Here is an 11,314-nt window from a genome sequence, read left to right on the forward strand (position 1 = left end):
ATTCTTAAAAAGAAACATATTTTGAACACAATAATTTTCCTTATTTATTGTTTAAATAAATGACTGGTGCAATTTCTGAGACCTAAATCAATAGTTCCGTAGTTTCTGACATGAAATTGCAACTAATTTATGAGGTCCACTTGGTCAAATATTGATAGGTGTGAACTGCATCTGCAGCCATTACGAAGCTCATTGTAGCATTACTTTGTTGAGTTGCATGCATCATTTTGTCATTTTATCAAGCAATGAATTGGGTTGCTTAAACGCCCATTTTAGTTTCAATGTACCAAAGTGAATCTGCTTTGTTAGGGGTCAGGTTTTGGGAATCTTTGGCAAGTAATCTGTCCAAATCTTTCAAGAAACTTTGTTGGAAATAAACTTTCAAGACTGAATAAAATGCTCTTGTTCACTCACCTGGTCCAACTCCCACTTTTGTTACTCACTCCAACCATTCCCACCAAACTGATAATGATTATGGGGAAACTAGCATGTTTAACAAATTAAAATAATTGAATGTATGATACAGAGTACACCAAACATTCAATTCATAAAGACATTGACTCAGCAAACACTTCTTCATTCAAATTACCACGAATTATTTCAACCTTTATTGGACAGTTTGCCACGTTATTCTATGTACATATAACTTGGATCTGGGGAAGCATTTACAATTACTTTTCCCCGGCCAGCATCAATGTTAAGGTATCCAGTTATGAGTTGGTTCCATTTGATCATCAGAGTGAGAATCAGTATATTAGGCTGTTGTAATCACCTTCGTTGGGGTTCCTTATTGCAGTATAGCACAAAAACTGCCGTTCCTATGAGACTCGTTCCGAAATCAATGGGACGAAAAACACCCAATGACACGCCATATGGTACAAACATAAATCTAATTGTAACTGTCTTTAACTATAACACCACCTCTTGTGTATCATGGTCCTCAGTAGCTTCCTGCTCAAGTTCTTTTATTAGCCTTTCAATCTGCCTTCTATAAACTGGCATGAAGTGATCACTGATCATTCTCTGTGAGAGTCTAAGTTTACTATACAGAGACCTGGAAGTTAGAAAAATCCCAATCTTAGTCTCATCTAGCTCGCTACTGTCTGAACTTGCATAGGTTGGGCTATCATCATTTTCATGGTCCGTGTCAGACTGGAGTGTAACAATGTGCATTATCTTTCCAGGAGGGAAAAATCTGTAGACTTCTTTCGTTTCTGGTACTGAACTCTGGGCTTCCTCTACTTCGTGGGTTGCTTCCTCTTCCCTTATCTCCTTTACAACATCAGTCTCCTCAACTTCAGGACCGTCATACAGCTCATTCTCCAGTTGATGCCACAACTCCACTTCACTCATCTGATCATCATATCTGTCATGGTCCATCTGACGGTCACCATGATCAACACCCACCTCAGTATCAGAACTACTTTCATTTCCACATTCAATCTCAGAAGACCACTCTTCTATAGATGAAGATACAGGAAGGTTCATATTCTTTGCATTAATCGCCTTCTTGGGAGAACGAAGAAGTGAATCGGAACTGTCAATGTTGATAGAGGAAGATGTAGGAGGACTATCGCCGTCTTTGGAGTTTGAATAAGCACTCAAGGCTCTGCGACGGGGTCCCATGCATGACCAAGAGGACAAATTAAGGTTTGGACGTGCCCATGCTGCCATACTCTTGGCTCTCTTCATCACAACCTGCAGTTTTTCAAAAGTCAGACATGGAATAGAAGCAATAGCACTGGCGCGCTTCTTGCATGATCAGATTGAACACGTCAACCCCCAACCATATATAGAAGACAACTAACAAGTAGAAACTCGTCCTGGTTAGGCTTATGATCCAAAGCATAAAAATTGTGTACTCTTCTGACAACAGGATTGCAACACCAATAAATCTTATTCAACAAAAGAAAGAAAGACAACCAAATAAAAAGACCTTTTTGTTTTAATTTCCAACAATGGATAGTTTATTCCACCCTGCTTTCATAGACAATACATAGTTGCATGATGAACGAAAATTGAATAGATTTATAACAGAAGGTAAAAGTACCTGGGTACCATTAGAAACTGGCTGCAAAATGGCCCCAGCCCCAGCAACTTTTGCTCTAGCAGTGGCAATCGATGGGAGGCGAGAACCTAATGCTGAAGCAGAGCGATAGACAGTACTAAGTATTCTTGTTTGTTCAATTTGATTCCTCAAGTCATTTATCCATGCTGATGCTGTCACCTGAAAATGGGAAAATTAATTTTAATACCCAAATGATGTAGAATGGCAAAATGAAATTTATGAACTGCAAACATTCATCATGCAACATTGTAGCAAGTTCATCGAATTATCGAAGTTCCATTAAGGCAACCAAACCAAACCAGGAGCATTATGAATTTCAGAGAAGGAATTAAACTTCATGTGGAGTAACAGGACAGCCAATGCAAAACATCTTAGAATCTGTATTACTTCTTGTGGGACTGGGAAGATTTATAACACTGCTTTCTATAATATCCCACAATTTTTTTGATATGCAGTTTTGAGAGAACCTAAAATAGTTCATAACCATAAATGAGAGTTAAACCCACCAAATGAAGTCCTCTACACTTTCCCAGGCCATGCATGTCTTATCAACACCTGAACTACAAGTCCTAATTACTTAAACCCACAGATATGATCAAATTTGGTCAATAAATCAGGACAAAAACATTTTCCAACACAAGATGCTAATGATCACAACCTCAGAACGCAAGTCATCTACAGAAGCAGCTGAGAATGTAGGCACCAAATCAGCTCCATTTATAATAGAAGTGATAAAACTATCACCCGACTCTGCCAACTCCCATGTCATACAAGCAGCTGCAAGGGTAACAAGATGTCAGGTTCAAGAGACTTGCTGCGTAAACCAATATCAGTTCCAAAGTGCTCTAGGATACTACTACCCTTTAGCTTATAAAATAAATTGAAGAATCATATTGACACAGAACGTGATACACTGACCTGGAGCAAATGTAACACATGTAGCGACAGACAGTTCCTTTCTCTCTCTCAACACATAAGTTAGAATTGCTGCAGTACCTCCACCCAAAGAGTGCCCAACAATCTACATAATAAGAATTTGAAAACTTATACAGTAAACAATAAAAACGTCTACTAACTATTTAAAGCTACCTAAATGATTTCATGATTTAATAAAAAAATTTGTAGTAAATTCAAGATTAATGAAGACAAGGAAGAAAAACCATGACGTGATGAGTACAATCTGCTAGCCATGCATGTTTGAACACACTATTAACAAAATGATATATTGAAAATTTAAATGATATTATGGTCTAACAGGGACATTGTTAGAAGGATTATTTAGTCAAAGAGCAGGGAATATTACAAAAAAAAATTAATATCTTTACCTTGACTTTATAATGAGGGTAGTGGCCAAGTGCTTCAAGGAGACAAGGAGTTGCAAGCTTTGAAATCCATCTAGCAGCAGCAACCATTCCACAGTGGGCATAACCTAAAACCAAATCTCTAACCCCCCCTTGGTGAACAACAGTGTGATGGAATGGTACTACATTTCCTGTAACAGCTGTTAGAGTATCTTTGATACTATGTGTGCCACGAATCAACAGCAAAAGGCATCTCATGTCATGATCAACGATAATCGTAAAAGCTGGTTTCAAAATCTGCATGACAAATCAACAGCAGGTTTAAACTTACGTTGTCTTTACCAAATGAATACAGATCACTGAAATGGTAGCAAGTATTACTAATTCATCAGATTCAATTGTGCGAAGCCTCCTCACCCCAAAATAAGAAAAAAAAGTCAAAAAAAGTTCCAAAATGAAACAAAAAAAAAAATCTATTATCAAATTTGTATCCCATTCCACATTTGACTGGCCTAAAACAACACCCTCTGTTGCTGCAGCCTTCCATCCTTTCTCAAAAGAAAATGTATATTAACAACTATCAACAGCATAGTCAACATAGGGTACAGATACTGAACTGCTATAATTTTTTCTGAAAATTCAAACAAGACTTACTCCTGCTTTGGCTTCCCGAAGGAGGACATTTTCTTCAGTGTAGCCAGTTTCTTCTAAAAACAAGGGAAAGGGCTTCTTTGAAAAATGCCAGCACAGGGTCAACAAGTTCAAGAGATACTTAAGTTCGGCAGTAATCTCAGATCCTTTCAGCTGTACACTATCCTTACCACAGAATTCACTGGCAACTTGATAGTTCCCCTGCAAGATATATTTGAGAAACTAAATCAAAGGATCAAACTTAAATAAAAAGAAAATAAAAAGGAAGCAACAAAACCAGAAACTATATTTTTCATGTTAAAATACAGATAATGTTCTGAGTATCAACAGTCTAGCATCTAGGGGTCCATTTGGATTAGACAATAAAACAATTAACTTTTAGAAATGAGTTAGCCCAGATATTATAATGTATAGCAACTTTTGAAAACTACAGGGTCCAACCAGCAAAATTTTTTTTTTAGGTTTGGTGACCTTGTTTGGAAAACTAGTAGGTCTTACTTCTTGATAAAAATCGATTTTCTTGGACACAATATCTATTCCTTCCTGGGTACATCCACAGAATTCATTCCTAATATGAATCAATTCAGAACATCTTAGCCGAACAACAGATACTGTAAGCATTTATTTTATACTAACCAGATTGATTTTAAAGGGCCAAAAACTCAAAATAAACATGGCCTTTATGTCCAAATTTAAGGATTGGAATACAATAATGCGTGATTATTACACAAACTACAGCTTATGTAGAGGTGAGATGAAGAAATTCAGTAGTCCAGGACTTCTGTTCAATCAATCATTATCACGTCTTCCAAGGATTGTCATATAAGGTAGAAGAGGTCATGAACGGTCTTCTGAAGATTCATTTTTTCAGAAAATAGTCTGACCTCTAAGCTACCTTAGCCATATTACTTGCATAGTAAGTATAAACATAAATTATATGAAAATCATAAAACTGAAGAATAATCTAATTTGTCAATTTCAAAGGGGCAATGATTAACAAGTAACAGAAGTTCAAATGCTGCAAGTCATGATACCAATCCCCTGCTGTGACGTTGAGAAGGCTCAAAAAGTAAAATAAAACAAAACTTATAAAAAGTGTAAGGAACACTTCAGAGATAATATAAACTATAACTGTTATCAAAATTTAGGATTACTTCCTTAGAGACCATAATTTTTTTTTTATTGAGATGGGAGGCATAACCTATTCAATCATCAATAACTTTATTTATACATGAAAAAGGCATTAACTATTCAATCATCAATGATTTTCTTTATACATGAAAAAGGAATTAACTATTCAATCATCAATAACTTTATTTATACATGAAAAAGTTCAACTAAATCACATAACTTTCTTCACCAGTGCCATTTTCTTTCCCTTTATCCCTGTTCACATTTCATTCATCAATTTCAGTGATTTGCAATCCATTAAGAGAAATATGTCTGTCGCTTGTTAAGTGCAGGTTGCAAATACCATTTCTGATCAAGTATAGTTTTACCTAAATAATATGCACCTGGAATTCAAACTATATACTATATTCCACTTACTGATTAAATGCATCCAACGTTACATATAGATAAAGAAAACGCCACAACTTTTGCTTTTTCAGCTGCTTCAAATTAGGACACCAATAAAGAATAAAAAATGTACGCATTGCCATTACCTGCCTCTTGAGCAGAAAGCTGATACCAAACGCCAAGTCCCCAATTGGCCATTTCCCAAGCGTCTCCGAATACGTGAACCTGAGAGTCTCAGATAACGTTGAAATTGTCTCTAACCATGTTCCAGGGGCTTGGATTAACGGATGAGAAACACGAGCACTACCTAATGGCGTATCAGTGGTCGTTTCACTTCCATTTTCTTCAACATCTTCATCTATCGCATCCTGAGTCTGCAATTTCCGATTCAATGTGTAATACAGAAGGGCAGCTGCACCAGCTGCAGTAGCCATGGTTGCAGTTGCCATGATTTTACTATCCCTATAACAACACAAATCGCAGAGGGAGAAAAAAATATCATTACAAACGGATTCACAACAGAAAACTGTGATAAAATTTCCCAATATAAGGCAACTTCAAATCCTTAATTTTCTATTCTATATGATCAAAAGTTATTTTATTGGGATCATCACAACCATGCAACGCAAATTAGATAAAATAACAAAGCAAAAACAATTGCGTTAAATTCGACAATTTAAGCTGGAAATTGAAATAACGATTCGTTCGATTGATCAAAAACAAAATCAGAAAATCATGATCAAATGAATTAGTTAAACAAAACAAAAATCGGAGCAACCTGAAGAACATGAAGACACACCGAAACCCAAAACCCTAAAACTCCCAAATCAGTAAAAAAAAATTGATAAAAATAGAGAAAAGTGTAGTACAGGAATGAACGAACCTGAATAATGTGATTTTGGAAGAATTTGAAGGGGGAAATAGTTTGGTTACGAAGGAACCATAGATTGTACCGAAGCCTCTTAGTTCTTACAATGTGTGTTTTTATTCTGTTAGGTAATAATAATAATAATTAATAACTTAACAACAATAATTATATAATGTTTGAAATAATACTATAAGGAATTTTAATAATAATAGAAGGTTTGCGCAGTTTTCTTTGAACCCGGACGAAGCAACCAGAAATTAAGAATAGTTTTTATTTATTATGTATATATATGTTTTCTAATTACGTGTTTAACGGACACGTGGCGCGTAAAGATGGACTGAAAACAGACCACGTCAATGTAGTGTCAGATGATAAGTTAGACCATCCTTTATTACTAATTAGTAGTTAATTATAACAAAATTTTAATAATTAGTAGCAGTTAAGATTGTTATTAGGACCTGTTCAATTATCACTAATTAGTTGTTAAAATTGTCCAGTTCAAAATATTGTTTCAAATTTCAGACCCTATCGGGTTCCTTGTTTCAGCCAAGTTTTGTAGATCCGCTCCTCTCATACGTGTTTTATTTTAAAAAGGATTAATATGATTCTAATTTTTAAATTTTCACAGGAAATTAAATCTGTTCACGTATCAATTTTGATGGATTTTATATTTCAAAATTTTTTTAAATTAATAAATATAGTCTTTCTAGTTTATATTAATTTCTTTTATGTCTTAAATGACTTTTAAAACTAACATTTGAGTTTTAGAATTAGTGGAAAGGAAAAATAATTAAATAAGTGTTTTCTGGAACAAAGAAAAGGTGAAAAACTTAATTTTAAATCTAATTCAATCCAAAAAAATCAACTTTCGACGATTTTCAATAAAAAAGAAAAAACAGTTAAAAGATGTTTACGTGATTTATGAAAGTTACAAAATTCAAAATAAACAAATAAAATAAAAAATTTAGTTGAACACTAAAAATGTCAAACATGTACTATATAATTTCTCTATTAAAAGTTATAGTTGGAGATAATAATTTTGATCAAATAACAACCTGTATAAAAATAAACACAAGTAATATATACATGTTGATATACTACTATCAAAATAAAAAATACAACACCAAAAAAGTATAAAGTTATAACCTAGGAGAAAAAGAAAGAATATTGAAAAGAGAAAAAGAAAATACAAGTAATGATAAGCACGTATTTTAGTATGCACATTAAATAAGACAAACGTGTATACTATATGACTAAAATTAATAATAAATATTTCTTTTGGATTGAGTTTTTGAAATGAAAATCTTTGGGCTGGGAGATAAGTTTAATATATAAACCATGTTCTAGATTTCCAAGAACTAGATAATTTAAATTATCATATGAAGATTATTTTCAATTATTGGAAATTTCCTTTTATTGATATTCAATGTAAAGATAAAAATAAAGTATAACGAATTAAAGGGTATTACACTAAAAAATTATATTTAATAGAAATATAAATCAAATAATTTATGAACATCGTTATTATTTACCTTTTGCTATTTAGAGAAGAAAATGATGTTTTCCATTAAAAAGAGTTTCACATGAATTAAAAATTAAAACTTCCGATAATTTATAAATATTTGTTCTTTTTCTAAAAGAATTTATAATAATCAAAGTGGAAAATATATCTGGATTAAAAAAGTGCATTAAAAAACGAAAATAAATTTCTTGAAGGAATATATCTGGTAAAATAAATAAGAAAAACGCAGAAAGAGGCTGAGAGGGAAAAAAACAGTGCAAATAGAATCCTTCAAAAGAAATGTGTATATAATGTTTTGATTAATTCAAATGACACTGTATAGCATATAAAAAAAGACGAAATAATAATAGAGAATGAGCGCTTGGGCTATTGGCCCAGTTTAGGAGAATTTTTTAGTGTTTTTTCCTCCACCACTTCACTTTTTTTTTCTTCAATCCCACATTTTTCAAATTTCCAAAGTTATCCCTGCATTTCAATATGGTCCTACACTCCACTACTTTTTTTTTCTAAAGATTTCGAAATTTGTGAAAGAAAAAATTCTTTAACAAATTGTTAAAGATTTTTTCAAATCTTCAACAAATTTTGGAATTTATTGAAATTTTTGAAATTATTTTTAACAAATTTTGTAATATCCTAAAGGTTTAATCATTCACTAAATCCCTATTTTCGCATGGAATCTCAATTTCGTCCCTTTCTTTCTGAAAATATCAATTGGGTCCCAATTTTATGAAAATTGCAACAAATGGATCCTTTCCGTTAAATAGTGTCAAACGGCGTTACGGTGTGTTTGATGTGGCACGCTGTTGTGGACGTGTTATCTGACGTGGTTGATTCAAATGGATAACACATCACCCATCTCTTCTAACACACCACCAACTTCTTCAACTCCATGGATCCCAAACCCTACGCCTACACCTGGTCCCCTTGAGAATCCTCCCCCGCTTTCACTAAATGCTCTAACACCTTCTTCACTTCCAGAGATTGATACTTCTAGATCGACCTCCACGCCGGTCTGGTTGACTACGACCCCGCAATCTCCGATGACGACTTCATCCCCCGCGGCGAGTTTCACCCCCTCGCCGCTGTCCATGGCTGTCCCAAATCAAGCAAGGCCTGCGTCGCCGACCTCACCTGCCTCATCTAGAGCGCCTACAATGTCTTCCTCGCTCCCTCCCTCCGGATACCTGTTCTGTTCGAGAATTCCCTCACCGTCTAGTTCATCCACATCCACAGTGATTTCGATAGCACGGGTAGCTCCGGCCTCGATTGGAAATTGATCGAGAAGAGCTTTAGGTTTGAGACTGATAACAACAATAATGGATTGCTATTAGGAGATCAGAGGTTGAGTTTTAAGAATTATGGAATTAGGTTTTCAGAGTGTTCGATTTGCTCATTTGCTATTGCGAGGTCGATTAATTCGTATACCTATAGGTTTTTGTTTGATAATTATACTTTGATTGTGAGTATTTGGATTCGAAACGGTTGCACCAGATTTTGTTAGGGTTGTGCCTGTGTCTGTTTTTGACTTGGATTACAGCATAACCAGTGCGATTGATGTTCTTCAGAGTGTCGAGACTCATGGTAGGGGAAAGAATCTACTGAAGGAGAAGCAACATGTGGATCAGAGATTGATTCGGAGATGCTCTGGAAATGGAGTTTGAGGTTTGGTGGATCGGAGGAAAGAGATTGGGATTGTTGGAGTTGGAACTCTATGGAGGTTTTTAGTTGGGAGAAGTGTGAGAGGACGGAGGAGGTAGATTCTGTTGAAGATTTGGGCTTTGTTGAACGACTTTGAGGGCACTACGAAAGCCTTTCCACCATTGCTAAGTGCTTCTTCTGTTTCTCTGTTTCGTCTTCCATGGAAGATGATTGTTCCTGTTACTGGGATTCCTCAAACTCAATTCATAGTACATTCATGGTATTCAGATTCAGGCATATTTTTCAAAGAAGATCGGGCACGGAGGGTTTGGGACTGTGTTTCAGGGGGAGTTGAGTGATGCTTCGGTTGTGGCTGTGAAGAGGTTGGAGAGGCCATGGAATGGGGAGAAGGAGTTCAGGGCGGAGGTCTCCACGATTGGGAATATTCAACACGTGAATCTTGTGCGGCTCAACACGTCCACAACAGCGTGCCACGTCAAACACACCGTAACGCCGTTTGACACTATTTAACGGAAAGGATCCATTTGTTGCAATTTTCATAAAATTGGGACCCAATTGATATTTTCAGAAAGAAATGGACGAAATTGAGATTCCATGCGAAAATAGGGACTTAGTGAATGATTAAACCTATCCTAAAAATAAAGTATACAATCATATAAGAGAATAATCACATATTAATAATATTACAGATCAGTCTTACAAAAGATAGTACGTACAGTTATGGCCGAACGACCTTACAAACTAGTAGGGAGTCAAAACTGTACAATGGTTACAACTAAAACGAATGGTTTACAAAATAAACTTATATCGAACGCTATCTACAAAAGAAGAGGCCAACAACTGACCGAACGGTCATAAGGTTCAGTCTTCACTTCCACCTCTTTCAGTGCTTCTTCCAACAACTCTTCTCCTTCTGCTCACATCCACACGGATGATCATTACAACGGGACAAACAACCGAACGTACAACACAGACAAGACAATAAATAGGGTAAGCTTATGTAATTTAATTAATTCAATAAAACATACGATTTTCATGATTAAATCAAACAACAACCAAATCATAATTCATACATCATGGCATGCAAAGAACGACCACTTGACTCTGACTGTCCGGACTGTATGAATTCTGTGTAGCTATGACATTTGTGCACCCGGGTGATGTAGTAACTGCGATACCCTCAACAGCTGCCACCCGAGGTTAATCCGTTCCGTCCAAGTTAACCTTATGGACTAGGACCTCCTGCCATTCCTACACATGACTTACTCCTCTCTACATGAGAATGAGTAATCATGGAATATCAGGATAAACGCCCGCTAAGCTTTACCCACATTCATACTTTACCATTCAATAACCATTTTCTGAGATATTCCTCCCTGGAATACTCTTTCATAACTAAACTATTTCATTCGTATCACATTTCAAATTCCCTTATACTTCATCATTAATATATTCAACTGAAATAAGATCACACTTTTTCATCATAGCACAAGTCCGAATGGAATAACACTACTTAGAAACTAACATGACCGAGCGCTATTTACAAATTGATCCACTTCAATGAACTGACCCTTAAGAGTTCAAACCGAACGCCACGAAGCCTAGGCCGAGTACTAAGACTCTAGGTCGAACACCATTTAGAGACAGATACTGTTTGACACCGAATACTATTAACAAACTGAAGCACTATGAAGATAACGAACGTTATTGAGTTTGGCCGAACGCTC

The 11,314-nt window shown here is 35.4% G+C and overlaps 1 protein-coding gene across 2 annotated transcripts; it reads right to left on the reverse strand.

The window, feature by feature from the left end:
- Positions 1 to 572: 572 nt before the first annotated feature.
- Positions 573 to 6,603, reverse strand: LOC108347656 (uncharacterized). 2 transcript variants are annotated; one of them, XM_017587041.2, is made up of 8 exons: positions 6,422 to 6,603; positions 5,685 to 6,000; positions 4,024 to 4,221; positions 3,394 to 3,666; positions 2,987 to 3,089; positions 2,727 to 2,845; positions 2,051 to 2,227; positions 573 to 1,698 (listed from the first exon to the last, which is right to left on the reverse strand). In XM_017587041.2, the coding sequence occupies exons 2-8, from the start codon at positions 5,985 to 5,987 to the stop codon at positions 910 to 912; spliced, it is 1,962 nt and encodes a 653-aa protein (XP_017442530.1). In that variant the 5' UTR covers positions 5,988 to 6,000; positions 6,422 to 6,603; the 3' UTR covers positions 573 to 909. The 2 variants fall into 2 exon arrangements, with proteins under 2 accessions (XP_017442530.1, XP_052724534.1); XM_052868574.1 differs by lacking the exon at positions 6,422 to 6,603 and adding an exon at positions 6,317 to 6,379.
- Between the last annotated feature and the right edge of the window lie 4,711 nt (positions 6,604 to 11,314).

This window comes from Vigna angularis, chromosome 9 (genome assembly GCF_016808095.1).
Source record: "Vigna angularis cultivar LongXiaoDou No.4 chromosome 9, ASM1680809v1, whole genome shotgun sequence".
NCBI classification, from domain to species: Eukaryota; Viridiplantae; Streptophyta; class Magnoliopsida; order Fabales; family Fabaceae; genus Vigna; species Vigna angularis.

Coding starts and splice junctions, on each gene's coding strand:
- LOC108347656 (XM_052868574.1), bottom strand. Junction 3,090..3,393: donor ACCCTCATTATAAAGTCAAG/GTAAAGATATTA, acceptor CTTATTATGTAG/ATTGTTGGGCACTCTTTGGG. Junction 2,846..2,986: donor ATGTGTTACATTTGCTCCAG/GTCAGTGTATCA, acceptor TTACCCTTGCAG/CTGCTTGTATGACATGGGAG.